Source organism: Typha angustifolia, chromosome 12 (genome assembly GCF_048772165.1).
Source record: "Typha angustifolia cultivar Huaian chromosome 12, ASM4877216v1, whole genome shotgun sequence".
NCBI classification, from domain to species: Eukaryota; Viridiplantae; Streptophyta; class Magnoliopsida; order Poales; family Typhaceae; genus Typha; species Typha angustifolia.
This window is the reverse complement of record NC_133250.1, coordinates 5,320,127-5,342,627: the sequence shown is the minus strand read 5'-3', so window position 1 is coordinate 5,342,627 and position 22,501 is coordinate 5,320,127. Positions and strand designations below refer to the sequence as shown.

The following is a 22,501-nucleotide window of genomic DNA, read 5'->3' as shown; positions in this document are numbered from 1 at the left end:
TATATATCACCAATGTACTCATATCCTAAATCAGCCTAATCAAATGCATGATAAAATATGCTTAACTGAAATCATCTCTATAAAAAGTCATATAATCATGCTGGAAGTAAAAACATGCATGTACATAATATAATATATCCTAATTTGAGAAAGGCGTCTAGGGGATAAGACTACTCACATCTGATCAGAAGACCTGAACCACATATCCCTCATATCTGTTAATCAAACATCACTCATCGATAGGGTCCACGGGGTCTCAAATAAGGGGTTCGAGATCTGAAAATATTTAAGTAGCATGAAGTTAGTCGTTTATCTAATTAGAATTATTTCAAGTAAAATATAAAGGTTTAGAATCACTTCTTTTTATTTTTTATTACATAATTAGATCTATATTATAGATAGGATTCAAACACTATAATTATATTATTATCATAGAATGCTAGTTATAACATAAGGAGAAATGTTTGTTTCTTTTTATTTAAAATATTCTAAATATGTAATTATAAAATAAAAGCTAAATAATTATAAATAAGATATACGTATAGACAAGATCTATTTTATGATAAATTTTATAATTCTTACTCTATCTTGATTAATCAGAAGTTATATAGTATTTACTTAATTATGCAAAATAATTAATTAATTAATAAGACTAGTATCTTATTCTACACGCGATAGTATATAATAAATTGTTAAGATTACTTAAAAGGCGTATATTATGAATATCAGTACATAAATCTAATACGGTATCTATTAATCTACAACACTATCTATTAATCTATTAATTTACAACACTATTTATTAATCTAATAGAAATATAAAGACATAATTAAATAAATATAAGTATTACCTATATTTATGCATAATAGTTTATAACCTAGTTAATCATTAATTATACTAATTATAATTAATAATCATCATGTTGAAGAATATACATTATTATTAAAATAATTAATGTCTAAATAAGTTATCTACATTAATTAAGAAATCAATACCTAACTAAATAAATTAAAATATTAAAATAAAACAAATAAATAAATAATGCCACCAATGCTTTGCCAACTGTGTAGAAAGAGAAAGGAGAAGAAAGGAGAAAGGAAGAAGAAAGAAGAAATAAAAAGGAAGAAGAAAGAAGAAGAAGAAGAAGAAGAGAAGAGAAGAAAGAGAGAAGGTGAGGGAGAGAGGTTGCGGACCCGGGCCGGCGGGGAGGGCACTGGCCACTAGTTGCCACCCAACGGCCGACATCTCGCCGGCGTCTCAGCTTCGACGAGCCCGAGCCCAAGAGTAAGAGTGTTAGGTTTTTATTTGTTGGCAATTGTGTACAAAATATTCTAAGTGTATTTTTTTCATGTATATGAGCTTTACACAAGTCTAGAATATCTCTGGTTTGAAGAATTACAAGTTTATTGGAGAAAAGCCGTTGAGTTCACACAGCGTTCACAAACGCGTTCGAACACGGAATCTACGTTCACACAGACAGAGAGCCGCGTTCACAAACGCGTTCGAACGTGGGTACTGCGTTCACACAGATCGAGAGCAGCATTCACAAACACGTTCGAACGCGGGTACTGCGTTCACACAGATCGAGAGCAGCGTTCACAAATTATGGATATTAGAAAGCTAGGATGAGAACTTATTTGAAGTCTATAGATGAGCGAGTATGGATAGCCATTGTGAATGGTTGGAGTCCACCAATGTACATGGTGAATGATGAGTTTATTGAGAAACCGATTGAGTTATGGGATAAGACAGATTATGAAAAAGTTGGCTGTAATAGCAAAGCAATAAATGTAATTTTTAGTTGTGTTTCCTCAGAAGAATTTAGAAGAATTTCTACTTGTGAAATAGCAAAAGAAGCCTAGACGATCTTAGAAACAACTCATGAAGGAACTATGGCTATAAAACTTTCAAAACTTCAGAGGTTGACTACTAGTTTTGAAACCTTACGTATAGAGGAGAATGAGACATTTGATGAGTTCTATGCAAAGCTGAGTGATATAGTCAACTCCAGTTTCAACCTAGGAGAAAAAATTCCTGAAAACAGAATTGTCCGTAAGATCCTTAGGTCTCTTCCAGAAAGGTTTCAGGCGAAAGTTACAGCTATTGAGGAAAGTAAGGACATCGACTCTATGAAAGTTGAACAATTGGTAGGAAATCTACAAACATTTGAGTCTAGTCTTTCAAAACCGAGGAATTCCAAAGGGATGGCTATATCCACTGTTGAACAAAATTTAGAGGAGTCTGATGATGAAAGGTGATTTAGATGTTGAGATGTTAGCTATGTTTGTCAAAAAGTTCAATAAATTCTTTCGGAAGCCAAACAAGTTGAATGCTAAAAAATTTGAAAAAAGCAAAGCTTTTGTGAAAAAGAAGAATACTGTGAGTTCGAATACAGGTGGTAGCAACAACAATGTCAAACAGAAAAATAAGAATTCTGAGAATAAAGTTCAATGTTTTGAATGTTCTGTTTTGGATCCATCGCACAAGAATGCCCTAATCGTCTTAAGAGAAAGGGTAAAGCTATGAAAGTTACTTTGGATGATTCAGATGAATCTAATGATGATTCTAAAAAAGACGAAGAAAACTTTGTAGCCTTTGCCTCTTCTCTGCTTAATACTGACTCTGTTGTTGATACTGATAGTACAAATGATCTTGATATGCTACCAGCTAAGGAAGATGAATCTGAAATTCAAAAGGCATATAATGACTTGCACCTGGAGTCATTTAAACTCAAGAAAAGCTATCTTAGACTACTTCAACGACTCAAGTTAATTGAACCAAAAAGAATTCAATTTGAGGAGAAGTACAAATTGGAGCTTGAACGTATCAAAGACCTTTCTGAACAACTTGACAATGCGAAAAATAAAATGAAGGCTGATGAAATTGAACTAGAGCGATTGCATAAGGAAGTTACATTTCTAAAAGGGAAGAACAAACTAGACGAGATTCTAAAAGCTCAGATCTCTGGAAAAGACAGGTATGGTGTTGGATACACTTGTAATTCAAATATTAATAAAACTATTTTTGTTTCTGCAGGTATACAAAAAGAAGAATACCTGAAGCCATCAATCGCATTTTCAAAGCAATCCTGGATGAATCCTTCTAAACTGAAGTTGAATCTACAAACTGGTGAATCTTCGACGGTACCAAAGGTAAACTCTAGTCACACTCCTCGACAAAAGGTGAGTAGAAAAGGGTTTGTTCCAACATGCTATCATTGCGGCATTCTAGGGAATATTCGATCTCATTGCAAATTTTTGCAAAAACTTAGAAATGCTTTCATTTATGGGATGAAAACAAAGGCCATATGGGTCAAGAAAAGTGATTTGAAATGTTATGTTGCACATACAGCCTTGAAAGTTTTAAATTCTGATTTGTAGTATTTAGACAGTGGCTGTTCAAGACATATGTCGGGTGACAAGTCGTTATTTTCTAATCTTGAAAAACATGAAGGGGGAGTTGTGACATTCAGAGATGGTAATTCATCAAAGGTAATAGGTAAAAGAAAGGTAAGTACTCTAGGGATTCCTAGTCTCAAAAATGCTCTTTATGTTAAGGGCTTGAAAGTAAATCTACTGAGCATCAGTCAATTTTGTGATGAAGATTATGAGGTAAAATTCTCCAAAAATGATTGTACTATTCTAGATCATGATGGTAATGTTATATGTTATTGATCTTTCGACATTACAGATCTTTGGCATCAACGTCTTGGACAGGTGAATCACAAGGAATTATTTACTCTGTCCAAACATGAAGTGGTAAGAGGAATACTTAAGATTAAAGAAATGTCAAAAAGAGTGTGCGGTTCGTGTCAAATTGGAAAACAAATTTGTATCTCACACAAGAAGGTAAATGCAGTTACCATTGACCGTGTGCTACAATTAGTTCACATGGACTTGATGGGTCCAACAAAAACGGAAAGTCTTGGAGGTAAACAATATATATTCTTAATAGTTGATGATTACTCTAGATATACCTGGGTTATCTTTCTACGTGAGAAGTCTGAAACTTTTGAAGTTTTTAAATCACTATGCTTAAAATTGAAGAATGAAAAATCTACAACCCTAGTTAGGATTTGTTCTGATCATGGTAGAGAATTTGAAAATGAAAATTTTTCTATATTTTGCGATTCTCTTGGTATTCAACATGAGTTTTCAGCTCCTATAACTCCACAACAGAACTGGATTGTTGAAAGAAAAAATCGAGTTGTGCAGGAAATGGCTAGGGTTATGCTTCACGCTAAAATGGTTACTCAAAGGTTTTGGACAGAGGCGGTCAATACAGTGGTACATGTGATAAATCGTGTTTATCTAAGACCAGGTACAAAAATGACTACTTATGAAATCTGGAAAGATACATATTACGAAGAAATAGGAAAGGAGCTTGATCTGGAAATTGAGAATCAGGACGAGGACAAAGTTGAAATGAACAAAAATGACTACAACGTACCAGAACCATCTGCCAGAGTGAAATCAAATCATCCACTGTCACAAGTGATTGAAGACGTTAATAAACCAATTAAGACAAGATGACAAATCCAAAGTGAGGTATCATTTACTTGTTATACATCTTCTTTTGAACCTAAAAATGTGAAAGAAGCATTGTTAGACGATTCTTGGGTTAATGCTATGCATGAGGAATTAGAGCAATTTTCTAGGAATGATGTTTGGTATTTAGTTTCTAGACCTAAGAATGTGAACGTCATTAGAACAAAATGGATTTACAAGAATAAAAGTGATGAATATGGCAATATAATTCGAAATAAAGCAAGACTAGTAGCACAGGGAAACACTCAGGTTGAGGGTATAGATTTTGATGAGACATTTGCTCATGTTGCTAGATTAGAGTCTATTCGTATACTGCTTGCCATTGCTTGTTATTTAATATTTAAATTGTTTTAAATGGATGTTAAAAGTGCTTTCTTGAATGGTATCCTGAATGAAGATGTTTATGTGGAACAACCTAAGGGTTTCGAAGATCAAAAATTTCCTTCTTATGTTTTTAAATTGAAAAAGGCTCTTTACGGGCTAAAACAAGCTCCAAGAGCTTGGTATGAGAAGTTGACCACCTTTTTAGTGGATGCGGGGTTCACTCGAGGGGGAGTGGACAAGACATTGTTCATTAAACGTGAAAACAAGAGTTTAGTTGTGGCACAAATATATGTGGATGACATTGTTTTTAGGGCGACGAGTCAATTATTAGCTAAGGAGTTTGCAGATCTCATGCATAGTCATTTTGAGATAAGCATGATGGGTGAGTTGAAGTTCTTTTTAGGGCTTCAAATTACTCAATTGGAGAGAGGGATTTTTATCGCTCAAACCAAGTATGCTAAGGAACTTGTGACTAAATTTGGTTTAGAAAATGCAAAACATGCTAGAACTCCTATGAGTATGACTACCAGACTAGGTAAGGACATGTCAGGAAAAAGTGTTGATCAGACACTATATAGGAGCATGATTGGTAGTCTTTTATACTTAACTGCTAGTAAACTTGACATTGCATTTAGTATCTGTGTGCTAGGTTTCAGTCTGAATCTAAGGAGTCACATTTGTTTGCTGTGAAACGTATCATAAAATATGTCAGTGGCACAATTGATTTAGGTATCTAGTTTACTTATGGCTCGGGTGCTATCATATCGGGATACACGGATTCTGATTGGGCAGGTTCATGTGATGATAGAAAAAGTACTTCAAGTGGATGTTTTTATGTTGGAAACAATCTGGTTGCTTGGCACAGTAAGAAACAAAACTCGATATCTTTATCTACTGCGGAGGCCGAGTACATTGCAGTAGGGAGTTGTTGTTCTCAGTTACTATGGATGAAATAGATGGTCAAGGATTATGGCATTGAACAAGATACTATGGTGATTTATTGTGACAACATGAGTGCTATTAATATATCGAAAAATCCTGTTCAACACTTGCGTACAAAACATATTGATATCCGACATCATTTTATACGCGAGTTAGTTGAAGACAAAACAATAGCACTAGAACATGTTGAGACGGAGAAACAGTTGAGTGATTTGTTTACAAAACCTTTGGATTTACAGAGATTTGAGTATCTTCGTACTTCTTTAGGGATTTGTGCTTTGGATTGATTTTATTGGGATTTGTGTTCTTTTTAGTTTGTGAGTTTCTTTCGTTTCATTTTTTTAGGTTTTTTTTACGCTGAAATTTTCTTTGGTTTTAGTTTCAGATTTGCCGAGAGTTTTTGTCATAAAAAAATTGATGCACTCCTAGATTCAATAATATACTCTTGACATAAAAATATTATTTTTCTCTTGATTATGAGTTATTATAGTCAATTTTGTCATCTTGTAGTATATTGTATCAATTTTGATTTTGTCACTCCCTCGACTTCTATTATAATGAAACTAATTTTAATGCACTCATAACGTATGTGTATTCTTGAGTGAGCATGATATTATGAATTATTTTTTTAAATAGCTCACTATTAACCTTGATTTGCACAGTTTGACCTCATGCTTAGTCATCAAAAATTTGTTCATAAAAGATCAATGAAAAGGGCTACAATGAGTTAGTGTGAAAGCCGTCTTGTTTAGAGTCCAGTTTGACTCAGTACATTATTTACAAATTTAAAAAAAAATGACATATGTGAATTTCTTCTTGCACATTGTTGATTTGAACTACAAGAAAAGGGCTACCTACTCATGTGTGAAAGCCATCATTACACATATATGTTTCAGTAAAAAAAATACAGGAAAAATTCCTATTATGTTATAGAGAATAAGTCGAAAAGTGCAAAATTTTAATACTAAGTCTGTTTGACTACTGTGTTGCATCATTGTTTATATAGGAAAGTTTGTTTAAGAAGATTGGTTCATGTTATCTATGCTCATCTTGCATATGCATATCATTATGATCAATCAAGATTAATTTAATTTTGAGTGATACATTCGAATTGATTATAATATACTTTTGATGATTTGATTGATCTATGTATGACTTATTACATTTGATTATCATATTCTATGTCTTGAATATATTTTGAAATTCTAGAAGTGCATCAGCAAAAAGATTTTTGATTTGTTTTAGTTAAAATTAAAATTTAGAAAAAGGGTGTTCGAACGCAGATTTTTGAGTTCGAACGCGATGACTGGCACGTTCGAATGCACAGACTGGTGAGTTCGAACGCACTCGTGGGTTCTTTAAATACTGCGTCCGAACCCAAGGGTTTCATCTTCCATTTTCCAAACCCTAAAAACCCTTCATTTTCCCCTTCTCAAATCTTCAAGATCTTGGTGTTTTTCATCGAATTTTTCACTTCAAATCCTTTTAGAGGGTAGTTCTCCTCCAGATCTAGCATCTTTCGGTCGAATCTTTGAGTTTTTCTTCACTTTTGCAAGGTATGATCATCAATCATTTTCCTATTTTTTTATTCAATAAAGTTGCTTGATCTTGATTGATTTTGTGCGTTTTCACGTTTTGATCACGTTAATGTTAACACCTTGATGTTTCTTGTGAGATTGAACGTGATATCTTTGAGTTTTTAAGAGAAAGATGGGTTTCATTTAGGGCCTTCATGGTTTCTAAAATTTTTTGGAATTCTTGCTATTTTTTTGTTTACTTTGGGCATGTATTGAATCTTGCAACTTATTTCTTTCTCAAGAATGCCTAAAAAAGCGACAGTAACCAAGAAACCAAGGCCGCCTTCGTCACCGTCTTCGTCTCCAAAATTTTCTTCATCAACGGCTGCCGGGCGCTACAAACATAATTTTGGCACTCGTCCTGTTATCTATGAAAGACCTGTGGTTATTTCTGATTTTTCTGAATTGGGGATTGAACAAATCTTTACTGAGCGTGGATGGTTATCTGTGTGTCGGATGAGCGGGACTGCTTATGTGGAAGTTGTTCGAGAAATTTTTAGTAATGCCACGGTTTTAGATCGCTCTATACATTCTACTATTCGTGGTGTGTCTGTATACTTGGACTCAGATGTTATTCGCGCTGAACTTCGTCTTCCTGATGGTGAGTTCCAATATCCAACGTCTGCTCCACTTCCTGATGTCAATGAATATACTAGTATTGTACTGATCAAAGGGGAACGTTGGAAGGGAAACATGATGCCGCATGCGAAGCTGACATCGATGGCTCGCATGCTTCACCTTTTTTGTCTGTACAATGTCACCCCCAAGACTCGACATTCTAGTATTAGTCTGGATCGTGCATTCCTTCTTCATGCGATGTTATCTGGAGTCTCTATTGATTTGGCTGCCGCGATTTATGATTCGATTCTTACAGCTGCACAGAAAGAAGCACCTCGTGAGGGGTTACCGTTTGGCATCTTTATTACAAATTTGTCCACTCAGAGTGGGGTGCGTGTGGATGTTTCAGAACCTTCTCTTACTTCGCAAAAACCGTTGGATCGGATTACTTTTAAGCGAAGTCAAGCTCACGACCAATCATCTCCTCTCAAGCCATCCTCTTCTGCCGCTGGTCGTTCATCGCACCTCGACAGTTCTGATGAAAGCTTTGACGATGACTCATCTCACACTGAGGGGGAGTTACCACAATACTCTGACCGTTTTGATCAGCTTAGTACTCAAGTGCAGGATCTCCATTCGGCAGTGAATGATTTACGAACTGAGCAAGCTCGTCAGGGGACTGTTCTTGACTCTGTGTTGATGATTCTTCATCGTCAGTTTCCTCCGAGTTTCTAGTCTTTGGCATTTGTGTCAAAAAGGGGGAGAGTGTCTAGGTGTTTAGGTGTGTAGGGGGAGTATGGGCATAGGGGGAGTTTATTAGAGTCGGAGTTTATGAGAGTCTTTAGAGTCTTAGTAACTCTGAACTTTGTCTGTGAATTTTGTCTGCTTAAGTACTTTTGAACTTATGCTCCATTGATAACTTGTGTTTAGATTGTTTATTCATTTCAAGTTATTTTCACTTGATCTTGGATTGGTATATGTTTATTTGCAGGGATTGATGTGCAAAATATACTAGACTTGTTGATTGCTCAGTTTGAAGTCTTTGTAATATCTTGTAACCTAGGTGTTTTGTCACAAATTGCCAAAGGGGGAGATTGTTAGGTTTTATTTGTTGGCAATTGTGTACAAAATATTCTAAGTGTATTTTTTCATGTATATGAGCTTTACACAAGTCTAGAATATATCTGGTTTGAAGAATTGCAAGTTTATTGGAGAAAAGCCGTTGAGTTCACACTGCATTCACAAACGCGTTCGAACGTGGAATTTGCGTTCACATAGATAGAGAGCCGCATTCACAAACACGTTTGAACGCGGGTACTGCGTTCACACAAACCGAGAGCAGTGTTCACAAACACGTTCGAACGCAGGTACCGCGTTCGAACGCGGGTACTGCGTTCACACAAATCGAGAGCAGCATTCACAAACGCGTTCGAACGCAACCTGAAGAATTCAAGCTGTCGCGTTCGAACGCACTTGGGCCCGTTCGAACGCACCTGAGATTAAGTCAGGCTGTTTGAACGCACCCGGGCCGCGTTCAAACGCACCTATGAAGTTTGCAATTTATTGGATTTTCGTGAGTACGGATAAGACTTGGATTTGGCTCTATCTTGGAGATCATATATAAGGATTGTGATGCCCTATCTCTAGGGTAGTTGAAGAAGCATTATTGAAGGAGACTTCTTGAGGCTACATCGGTTCTTCAACGAACAAGGTTCTACTCATCTACAAGAATTTAATCTTTCGTCTTAAGGACTATCTAGACGAAAGATCAATCTCGAGGGCTACTAAGATTGGACTTCAATCACGAGAAGCAGTGAATCGTGGGTTCTAGCGATCAAGACTGAGAGGAACAAAGTCATTTGAATCGACGGGTTGTTTTGTGAGTCAGTCTTGTAACTGCTACTATCATAGTGATTGGTTTTGATCCGAGTTTGGATCCGTGGTTTTTTTTTCCGTTTTGGGTTTTTCCATGTTAAAATCTTGGCATTCATATCTGCTTTCATTCTTAATATTTCTTCGGACTTTTACTTAAGCGAATGAGCGATATCATTGCCTAGTGTTTAGATACATACGTATGTCTAAGGGTTTTTTTCAAAGAGAAAGAGAGCTAGATAGATAGATAGAGAGAGAGAGAGGGAAAGAGAGAGACTTACCCCGGTGGCGGCAGGCCAGCAGCGGCACGAGGAAAAAGAGAGAGAAAGTTTGAGAGAGAGAGAGAGTTTAAGGGAAGGAGGAGAGAGAGAGACCGAAAGAGAGTGGGGAGAAGAAAAAGATAGAGAGAGAGAGAGGCAGTGGGAAGGGAGGCTCTGGCTCTGGCGACGGTAAGCCAGCCATGGGGAGAAGAAAAAGATAGAGAGAGAGGCAGTGGGAAGGGAGGCTTTGGCTCTGGCGACGGTAAGAGAGAGAGAAAGAGAGAGAGACCAAGAGAAAGAGAGATATAGAGGGAAAAAGAGAGGCGGTGGAGGAAGGCGGCGCCGGGGCCCGCCGCGGCCAGCTGGTCATAGCGGGTTAGCTGCGGCAGCGGTGGTGGGCGCGTGGCGCCACACCACGCAAGCTGGTCATGCAGCTTGCATGGGCACGAGGTAAGCCATAGTGTGGCCGGCCACGTCATGCCCAAAAACTTTTTATTTTTATTTTTATTTTTATTTGTATTTTTATATTTTTATATATTTTTTTTGACAGGTTGTTACACAATCCTCCTCATAGACGAAGCGCATCGGTGCCGCACGCCTCTTGGGTTCCACCGTCGATCTTGGGTTTTATAACAGAGGTAGGGGATAATGTGTAGGCATAGGTAAGAGGGGATCATTGACACTTACATGACGCACCTGGACCTGTGGGGTATCGGTTCGATGAGGTCCCACCGCTGGTCCTTCTTGAAGCTCCAATCGTCGTCGAGGAGATGACGAACCCAATCGGTTCATGACATATTCCTTGAAATCATTGTGATCCTTTTAAATTGCGTCAATTCTATGCAGCAATGTTTAGAACATGCCCCTAAGTTCATCCGCCAAGCCTATATTCATACCCATGGACTTTGGTTGACTCGGTCCTGCCGTGGTTGCTCCAAAGGAATCGGCCTCACGGTTAAGGTCATCGTGAATTGAGCCTTCCCTTGTCGGTGTGCTCTGCATAGGTCTCTTTGTTGATGTCATCTTTCTTGTTTCAACCATAAATGGAGGTCTAAGGTTCGCCTGCTCTGATACTAAATGTTAAGCTCCGATACCAAAATGATGTGTTCTTGGTACCAAAGATAGGGTACACAATGATTCCTTCAAGATCTAGATGTATTCTAGGAATCAGTCTATGCAACCGTGGTAAAATATTCATCAAATATTTTACAGTAGTTAGAAAATTATGAAAACAAGTGTATTAGATTTGTAACTTCCTGATCTACAACTTTTATATTTACGGCCTTCGCAGATTCGAATTGCAACTGGGACAAAAACATAAAGAATGTGGGTGATGATAGTGGTGACGGATGGAGTGGATGTTAGGGTTATAGATGGGTATGGAGGTGAAGGCGGATGGTGGATGTGGTTAAGGGATGTAGATGAAGGGAACGAAGTGGTCAAGATCCCAAAGAAGAGGGATGACTCGATAGACGAGGGAGGTTCGAAGATAGGAGAAACTTTGTCAAATTTGTAACTTTCTGATCTACAACTTTCGTATTTACGCCCTTCACAGATTCGAACTGCAACTAGGAGGAAAACACGAAAGAACGTGGGTGATGGTGGTGGTGATGGGTGGAGTGGATGTTTGGGTTATTGATGGGTATGGAGGTGAAGGTGAATGGTAGATGTGGTTAAAGGATGTAGACGAAGGGAACGAAGTGGTCGAGATCCCAAAGAAGAGGGGTGACTCGATAGACGAGGGAGGTTCGAAGATAGGAGAAACTTTGCCAACGGTAGAGGTGGAAGGATGGTGAAGAGGAAGAAAGGAGAGAGTCTAGAGGGAAGATAGGAGGCAAGAAATCAATAATCAAATAGCATAATAAAGTTGGCCGCCATCCACATATTTATAGAGGCTAGCTAACAAGTCCTAAAACAATAAGTAACCCTAATTCTAGAGGATTTCCGCCGATCGCATGCCCGATCGCGTTCGAACGCACAAAAGACATTCTCTATATGTGTGAACGCGATGTAGGCGTTCAAACTCGCCCAACCGTGTACAAACGCACTTTTCGCATTCTCTGTATTTGCAAATCTAATATAGGCGTTCGCAAGTGCGTTTGAACGCAATCCCTCCTATATTCGAACGTGACTTATAGGAATTATATTTTAATGAAAATAAATAACTAATGTAATATGAAAAGATCCTAACCAAGTGTATCATGTGACTTTCGAAGGTAGGTGCAGATAATCTAATCATTAGATCTTCCTGAATTTTGGATATATTGTCGCCCTTGAAAAAAGATTTTCAATGAATCTAAGATAATAGGGTTTGGATGGTTAGATCTTGAGATATCAATCGAACAATGGCCAAAGGTCAGATAAACTCTAGCTTGATAGCCCTTCAATATCTAGATAGATGCTAGATTAATTCCTTGATGTGAAGGGGGAGAAGTTGTCGTAGAAGAAGAGGATTAAGAGTTAGAGGAAGCTGACCAAAGACTTAGGTATGGAAGGAAAGAGGTGGGAGAGGGCGCCAATGGCTAGAGTAAGAAGAAAAAGAGATAAAAGGCACAATACCGTTTTCAATTATCAAATAAACTACAATTAGGGTTTCCTCCACATATTTATAGAGGCTCACTCTAGGGACTCATCAACTAAGTTAAAAAACCCTAACAAACTAATTATTTTCGCCGTAGTGCGCTTGAACGTGCCCGATCACATTCAAACGTGGAATTACAATTCTCTATCGTTGCGAACGTGTGTAGGCATTCGAACAATCGCGTTCGAACTACCTGATTCTGTTCGAACGCACAATTTGCATTCTCTATTTTTGTGAACGTGTGCAAGCGTTCATATAACCTGTTCAAATGCGATCCCTGCATTCAAACACCCCTAGGCAAAAAAAAATTTATTTCTTCAAACAAAAAATCAGCTAGATAAATAGGCTCATCCCAATGAACCCAATGTCGCAAGTGGAGCCAATATGGACTGTCGTATCATAATACTTTTTAAAATGTGTTTATTTTATAAAATATTAAATTGTTGACATATATGCTGTTTAAATTAAATTTTATTTATTTAGTATAAAATATAAAAAATATGATAATAGAGGAGAGAGAAGTGAGGAGTAATGAATTATGATAAAATATTTGAAAGAGATAAATGATAAATGATAAATTATAATAAGAATTTTAAGAGATGTTGTAGTCAAATTAAGGGTAAATTGGTAATTGGGTTAGTGTGTGTGGTATAAGATGTAATTTTGATAAAATAGTATTTATATTCTGGAATATGACTATTGTGATATTTATTTATTATTTTAAAATAAAAGGTTGTATTCTGAAATAAGAAATTTTGTTATTAGTGAAACAAACGGGTGCTTAGAGTATCATTCTAAGCGTACTATTAAACGTTCGATTGCATATGTGAGGACTCGGTCTCTTGCTTCTTGACCCGGCAGCTAGAAAGCAGCGTCTTGATCAATATAAACATCAACCCATTTATGGGCATGTCATGTCATAGAGTTGTCACGACATGACATCTTGCATCCTCTCCGTGCCTTCTTGTGCATGCTTGTCATCACATTAACTACTTATGGAGACATCAACCCACAATTGCTTGGCAATAAAGGTTTTGTGGAGGCTACTGAGACACATGAAGGGTTGAAATACACTTAATTTTTATCACTAAACAAAAGAGGTTCCAACTCTCTTATATGTTAACAACTACAAAGGGCCAGTTGTATGCCGTCTTTAATATGAAAAATACCAAGATGATCTTCTATTCATATACTTGTTAATCACGATTCTACCATAGCGTCCAGGTCTCCTACTCAATAATTGAATGATCACCACCCAATCCCTGGCTACTAGCTGCACCCAAAGGGATGTTGCTTCTTCTCAATTGCACAATGTTATGCACAAATTTTGGTTAACTAGTTTCACCAAATATGTGGCCTTCTCTGTTCACATAAGTAGATAAGATTCATACCAATAATTGATGCAAACGTAGCCCATCTATAGATAAGTCACTTGTTGCAAACATCATGTCCCATTATTATAATAACTTATTCACTATACGGAACATAAAGAAAGATTCTCGTCAATATGAGATCCAGATTTGAAGCCTAAGAAAGTAACAAATAGATTATGCTGAATCCTACCCAATTACAGCCATAGTTGAATAGTGTTTACGTTTGGGTTGAAATTAATTTGGAGCCTAAATCATACTGCTTAGCTGCTCATTTTCTTCCAATTTGAGCATTCTTTGAGCCAATTTCAATTCATCTGAGGTCAAGCCTAAAAGAGCCGCTTAATGAGTAAAATCAAGTATATCTTATGTCAAGCTTTAATTGAATCAAGTTTAATTAAGAGAGTATATATGAACATTTACGCTTTGATCTCGTGGTTCTAAACTATATGCACTTATATTTTGATCCTTATCAAGCCAAGCCGGTGCAAGCCTATCTATGATCAAACTCAGGTTTAATCTAATTTCAATCCTAAACTGATTAATCTACTCATTTACAAACAAACAGAGCATAGATGAGCCTTATTGAATTGGCCACTAGCTTGCTTGATTACTTTGACAGCCCTCTTTGGTAGAGTACTCAGATTTAGATGGGATAGATAATGATTGTCAAACTATTTAGTTGTCTAATGGCACAATTTTTTTTAAAGAAAATGTCTAAGAAGATATAGAAGAGGGTAAAGTGATACATGATTAAAATATAGAATGACAAAATATAATTAAGCCTTTTGTATATTAAGATTCTTACTGCTAATTTAGAATTTCACAATAATGTGATACATATTGTGACTTTGAAATATCTAGTCCATAAGAATAAATATTGACTATAAATAGCAATACTAATGCTCAACTTGAAACCACAAATTGTCATGATTACTACCTATGCATTTAATTAGACAGCTCATTGCGCTGCTACATAAAGACTTTTAAGTGCCCTTACATACCTGTGATCAAGACCTTTTCTGCTTTGGAAATTCAAATTGGATCAGATTCTGCAAATTTTAAAAATGAACTTCATGATTTTCAGGATTGCATTAAGTATCTAAATTGATCATAAGTCAATAAGACAATAATGAACCATTGGCAATGGTAAAACAATCATCCTTCCCATTCGACTGGTATAAATACATATATGCCTCGACCAATTTCTCTAATCCAGCTCTCTCTCTCTCTCTCTCTCTCTCTCTCTCTCTCATGGGTGCACTTGACTACCTCTCCACTGTTTGCAGTGTCACAGAAACGGAGAGGGCGTTGAAATTTAAAAAGAGAAAGCCACTACAGGTGAGAGACCAAAGCCAAACACTGGTTCCCTTAAATTTCTTAAATTTTTCTACCCAAAAGAGGACTTAGGTGCTTCCTTATTTACTTCTTCCGGTTTTAATCCTAAAATTTCTTTCACCCTTCCGTTTGGAGCCAAGACTGTGGACCTGAAGGTGAAGATTGACTGTGATGGCTGCGAAAGGAGAGTGAAGCACGCTGTTACCTCTATCAAAGGTTCATAGTATATCAATCCTTTCTTAATATAAACTCTAGTTATTCAGATTGCAAAGAGTGATGTCAGATTACCAAAGTTTTAAAGTTTGTCTAATTCATCGTGTTATCCAGGCGTGACGCACGTAAACGTAAATCGGAAGCAAAGCAGGGTGACAGTCACAGGCCACGTGGAACCAAAGAAGGTGCTGGAGAAGGTGATGAGCACCGGAAAAAAAGCCGAATTTTGGCCATACGTGCCTTACAACTTGGTATCGTATCCTTATGTTTATGGAGCTTACGACAAGAAAGCACCCTCCGGTTTTGTGCGCAATGTGCCTCAAGCTCTGCCAAGCCCGAGCGCCATCGATGTTAAGTACATTTCATTCTTCAGTGATGACAACCCAAATGCATGTTCCATTATGTAAATTAAGAATCTCAACCTAGACTAAAATTAATGGAAGATTATATATATATATATAACTAATGGAATCAATGGATGGACGGTGCGCAGTTGCTCTGCTCTATCGAGCTTTTCTCCCCTCTTATGTGTATTATGTGCTCATTCGGGGAATACGGGCATGGGAATTATGTGATAATATAGTACTTGATGATAATAGAACCCTAGGTTAGGGATCTCTCGAATGGGTCAAAGGCCAAGCGAAGGGAAAGAGAAAAGAGGTTCTCAGCCTAGGATGGTACCTAGCCTTGTCAGCTAGACTAGTTCTCAGCAACTAAAGCTTTTGGGTTTCCCATACCTTTTGGGTGTCGATGAGGATGAGTTAAAGTTTTTGTAAGAGTTAGCTATATAGAAACCTCTAGGATTAGACCTAGAAATTAGTTAGAAGAGAGCAAGCTTTGGCTAAGATGGGTTAGCCTGGGTCTAGATGAATCGGCTAGAGTTTTGGGTTAATTTGGACCCTTAGTGGAGCAATTTGAAGTTGAAATTGGTATGAAAGTTGGTAGACTTTTAGCTAAAGATAGGCTAGAAGTTGGATAAAATTTGGGTCATAGAACAAGACTAAATGGGCGAAAGCCCTCGTTGTCTAGTAAGAGCCTTTATTGTTGGGCCTTGGGCCAACCAACGTTTGTGGCACCTCCTAATTTGTGGGGGGATGTGCCCACAATAGGGGTGGCCAACCTAGAATGGAAGCAACACTAACTAGGAGTTCTAGGTAGTTCAAATCAAGGAAAATGGTGGATAGGTGGTGGATACGATTGATGAACTGGCTAGGACTAGTAGTGGCTAGACATATGGCTTTCGCAACTAGAATTGGTGGTTGCAACTTGGGGCTGATAGAAAAGGCTTCGTCCAGGACTTGGTTGGAAATGGAGAGTGATGAATGGTTGTCAGGAGGTGATGATGCTAGTGGTGAGAAGGCCAAGGTTGGACATGATGTTGCTCGCCAGGATGGGGAAATATGGTAGAGTGGGCATGTGAAAGTGCTTATAGCTTGGGGTCTAATGGTGTTGGGATTTGGGCTGATGGTGATGTTTAGCCAAGGTGGGGGCTGAATCTTGCTAGTGGTGATGGTAGTGAAGATAGTAATGGTAGCCGAGTAAGGTAGTGGTGGCAGTGGCTTGTACAAAAGGTGTCTAACGTTATATGATTGGCTGACGATAGTGGAGCTTAAGATAAAAGTCGTACAAAAGGTAAGGACAACTATGGCAGAGAGAGATAAAAGGAAGAGAGGTCAAAGATGAAGGAAGGAGGAAGCGAGTCAAATATGAAGCAAGGTGGGAGAGTATAAATCTAAGTCAAATAATGTATAACTCAACTAGTGTTGCACTCGCCACCATATTTATAGAGGCTAATCTGACCGAATGAAATTGATTAATTGACTTTATTCAGACTGACTAATGGAAATGAGAAATAGATTTGAATGGAACCTTACATGAACCCAAACAATTACGATAACTAAATAGCTAATCTAAAATGATATAAGCAAAACTCAAGTCAATTTGATTCAACTTGGATTTAGACTCAGGCTAAATCATAACAGATGAACAGTTGTATTTTAAATCCTACTACTCTAGTAAGGTTTTTGGTTTTAAATCCTCTGAGCCTAGCAAGTAATCATTCATATCCTTAGAAAGAACTGATGATAATCTAAGATGAAACTCTTTCAATTATTTAGCATTTTACTTGACTAGACGCTACGATCTGATTCAACTCTTTTGGGAGATGTTGGATAGGATCTAGAGAACTACATAAATAGCATATAGTCTTCTAATAGTTTATAGTTTATGACTATGGCTAAAGTGGATAGAGAATAACCAAGGTGATATCTGGGTGGCAAAGAATTAACATGACAAAGCTCATGCTTTGATTTCAATTCCTTTTAGAAGCAAGTATGATGAAGAGTTTATGCATGAATTGTGAGATGACAAAAGATGCATGGAGAGCGGTTAGATTATGATATGGCATAGATAATGAAATCTATTTAGGACTTATATTCAAGAAATGAGTATAAATTATGTGGCATAGTGCCAATTTGCTTCTTAAGTTGTGGGCTTAATTACACTTTGCTTTCCTAAACTTTAGCTCCTCAGTATCACCTCCCCCCCACCCTCCTCCCACCCTCGAACATTGATAATGGATCAAAGTTCAAAAAATAAAGTACGATTAAACCTAAAATGTGTCACAGTGCACGAATTTACTTGAGTGATTAACTAAAGCATTCAATATTATAATCACTTATAACAATTTTCCGCTCAAATTCTTGCTTGTTACCCATTAGAATCATACAATAATTAATATATAACTTGATAGGAATTACAATTTTTTCACCCGACATCAAGTGGCATTAATAAACAAAGGAAATCTAGCAGCAAGAATGGTATAAGGCCTTACTAGAAATTAAATTTATACGTAGAAAACTTAAGAAGTTAACTTACATATTATCAAATGTGCGATTTGCATCAAATACTAATATCATTTTTTTTTCCACCCTTACCCATTTTTATTTACTTTTACTACACACCAAATATTTAGAAAAATATCTCTGCCTTTTAGAAAATTTCTCTGCCTTAAATGCAAGGAGATCTTATAAACTTCTTTTGGTTTGCGAGGTAAAAGAAAATGATAATATTTCATGAAATTCTAGTGGGGTATAAAATAGCTGAAAATGCAAATCCTAACCATCTTCTCCGTTCTTTCCGAAACTTCAAGCCTTGTTGACATTGGGAATAGAGTAGGAATAACAAAAGTCTAATTTATTATTAGTGGTGATATAAACAAGTCGAACCTAAGCGAGCCAGCACTCGCACAGACTCGGTTGGAAATTAATTTTGAGCCGAGCCAGTCCGAGCCCAAGCCTAAGCCTAATTGGAAGAGGATACGACAACAACAACGACTTGGTAAAGAAGGAGGAGAAGTTGATGAAAGAAGAGGAGGCTGAACGAGTAGGAGGAGGTCGAAGGAAATTTTATTAAGCATGTCTTCTTTTATAGAACGTGAGTTTTTAATCTTCTTTATCTGAGTTCTTTCTCTCCCCGTTGCTCTTTAGAAATTATCTGAGTTCTTCCTCTCCCCGTTGCTCTCTCTTTCTAAAGGGTCGATGCTCCAAAATTGGACCTTTCACCCTCCCGCCAGAGTTTGGTTGGACTTTTCACCCTCCCGTCGGAGAGTTTGGAGTTTGGTTGAAATGGGAAACCATGAGATTAGTAATTACTCATAAATGCTCTCTTTTGAAGTACTCAACGAAATAAATAGGAATTGTTTTTCCTCCTTAGCTCTATAAAAAAAATGCTCTCTTGAGTTTGACAAGCCTAGACCTCTGCTTAGAGATTTCGACTCGACAAGACTTCATTTATTGCTGCAGAACTCTGTACACCCTATCATATAGGGCATAGGCATCGGCATAGTATACCATGAGCATCTCTATTACTTGATTACTCTTTTATATATATATATATATATATATATATATATATATATATATATATATATATATATATATATATATATGCATATATCTTGCAGCTGCCTTCTAACTAGGGAAAAGGCTCTAAGAAGCCTATGGAGTAGACCCGAGTCGGATCAGATATGGGTCCAAATACTTTACTCGGTCCGGACTCGGATACGGATACAGATAGCAATTTATTAAAATATCCGGATCCGGATACGGATACGGGTATATCATATATGTTCGGATACGGATTCGGATATCGGATATCCGAATACCCATATACTATATAATACTAACAAACATCCTACCCTTAAAAACTAACCCGACCCGTTAATATAAAACCCACACCCAACCCACTAACTTACCCTAACTCCTCAACAATCAACCCTCATCTCTTTACCACATCAAGCTGCCGCACTCTCTCCATATCTTCACCACATCAACCCCCATCCCCATCTCTCCCTCACTCTCAACATCGACTCCCGCCGTCCCGCCATTCCGCGGTCCTGTCTCGGTCTCTCTGACCGACAACAGCAGTGTTGTCGCCGGGTACCTTCGCCTCCGATCATCACCATCGTCGTCGGGTACCTTCGCCATCCTCAACTCCGGTAACTCCGACAACCAACGAGTATTTTATGAATTTTTGGAGAATGATATGCATTTTTTACTGCCATATCTTCGTATCCCTTATCTGTTCTTCATAGATTTCCTCGATTTGTATTGGAATAGGTTGAGATCCTTAGGCTCTAGTTTGTACTACAGTTGTTTCTAGTTTACCATTTTGTCAATACCATACAAGTATGTGTTTCATTATTCATAGTACATTAATCTGTCATTTACTCTTTGCTTTCCTCCATCAAGTAGCTCTCCATGATCTAACCATTGTCGCGTATAGTCAGTTGATTGAAAATTTTGTATATCTTAGTTTAAGTAGTAGAAAGGAGTCCTTTTTTTCTTAATACTCAGGTTATCAATAATATTTTCCTCTTAGTCCTTGGAAGATGCACAAGACACGAGCTTAATTGTGATAACATTCTGGATTTATTCAAATTTTCAACCGTATCAAGGATAGTGAGCAGAAGTAGCAGAATAAATTATTACATTATGATTTTCTGTAATATTTGGAACATGTTTTGTGAAATTTATTTCTAAGATAATGTAGTTCACAATTTTTTTAATGGCATCTGTAATTTTTTAATGTAGTAGAGAAAATTGCAATGGCATCTACAAGTGCGTCAGTTCAAGATGACACCAGTAATAGTGTTACTCAAGATGATAGAACAAAGAAAAAAATTGACATCAGATGTTTGGGATAACTTTGATAAAGCTGAAGTGATGGAAGTAATTAATGGGCAAATAGTGAGCAAGTGTAAAGCAGTATGCAAATTTTGTCATAAGCAATTTAATAGGGAAAGTTCTATGGGAACGACACACTTGAGGAACCATTACAAAAATAAGCATAGTAGAGAAAGAGGACAATTGTTACTTAATCTTGCAAGAGTCGGAGAAGATGAAATTTTAGAGTCATACAAATATAAAGAGGAAGTAAGTGCAAAAAAACTTCTAACAATAATAGTTATGCATGAATACCCTTTCTCTATTGTAGAACATGGGTATTTTCTTGAATTTATAAAATCTCTACAACCTGCTTTTCCAATAAAGTCACGGATTACTATTAGAAAAGAGATCTTAGAGTTATATGTTGAGCAAAAAACGAACGTATATGATATGTTTGGTTCGCTTTCATGTTGTATGAGTGCTACTATGGATCTCTGGACTTTTATACAGAACAAGGGTTATTTGTGTGTTATAGTGCATTTCATTGATGATGATTGGAGAATTCAAAAAAGAATTGTAAATTTCATACATTTAGAAGGGAAACATACATGGTTAAATCTGTGTCAAGCATTTCTAAGGAATATGATTGAATTGAATATTGATGGAAAGCTATTTTCCTTAACTCTGGATAATGATCGTGCTAATGATGTTTGTATTAGAGATGTGGTTAGTCGGCTCAATGATCAACAATCTCTTGTTTGTAGTGGTATATTTTTTCATGTCAGATGTGCCACTTATATTATCAATTTAGTTGCGCAAGATGGTTTGAAAAAAATAAAGGATGCAATAGAAAATATTCGTCATATCATCTTAATTCTCAGAAATTCACCCTTGCAGTGGGAGGATTTTCAAAAGAGAGCAAAGGAATGTAATTTAGCTACAAATAAAGCTCTTTCTATTGATGTACCTACAAGATGGAATTCTACTTTTTTGATGCTTAGAGATGCTATATATTATATGAATGCATTCAATAGGCTTCAGTGTGCTGATCCAATTAAATTTGTTGTATGTCCAACAAATGAGCAATAGGATAATGCTAGAATGTTATGCAAATGTTTGAAAACCTTCCATACAATAACTGAATTGCTTTTAGGAACTTCATATCCAACTGCTAACTTATTTTTCAAAGAATTTTGTGATATTCAATTGCAAATTAGAGAATGGTGCAGAAGTTTGGATGGATTTGATATTTCTATGACAACATCAATGAAAGAGAAATTTGACAAATATTGGCAGCAATGCAATCTTATATTAGCTATGGCTTCATTTCTAGATCCTTGGTATAAAATGAGTATTATGGAATTTTACTTTCCTCAAATTTATTCTCTTGGTGGTGTTAAGGAACTTGAGGAAGTTCGTGAAATCATAAAGAAGTTGCATGATGAATATGCATCTAAATTTTCACGTCCTTTTGATCGTGATGTGAATGTAAGCACAAGTGAAGTTATCCAAAGTAGTGGGGCTGTTTTTGATGAGTTTGACGAGGATAGAAATTAAAGATTTGAGCAATTTTTAATTAAAAAATCTCAACATCAATCTCCTAAGACAGATTTGGATTTATATATTGAGGAGGGCTCACTTCTATGGCAGCGTAATAATACTAAATTTGATATACTATCTTGGTGGAAAACAGAACGTGCAAAGTATCCTATATTATCACGAATTATCCGTGATGTGTTGGCAATTCCAGT

General features: G+C 36.8%; 1 protein-coding gene across 1 annotated transcript; it reads left to right on the top strand.

Annotated features, from left to right (window-relative positions):
* The first annotated feature begins 15,225 nt into the window (after positions 1 to 15,225).
* Positions 15,226 to 16,086, top strand: LOC140772292 (heavy metal-associated isoprenylated plant protein 21-like). Its single transcript, XM_073114283.1, has 3 exons — positions 15,226 to 15,372; positions 15,510 to 15,585; positions 15,697 to 16,086. Exons 1-3 carry the CDS (start codon positions 15,286 to 15,288, stop codon positions 15,987 to 15,989), a joined length of 456 nt encoding a protein of 151 aa, XP_072970384.1. The 5' UTR covers positions 15,226 to 15,285; the 3' UTR covers positions 15,990 to 16,086.
* The last annotated feature ends 6,415 nt before the right edge of the window (positions 16,087 to 22,501 follow it).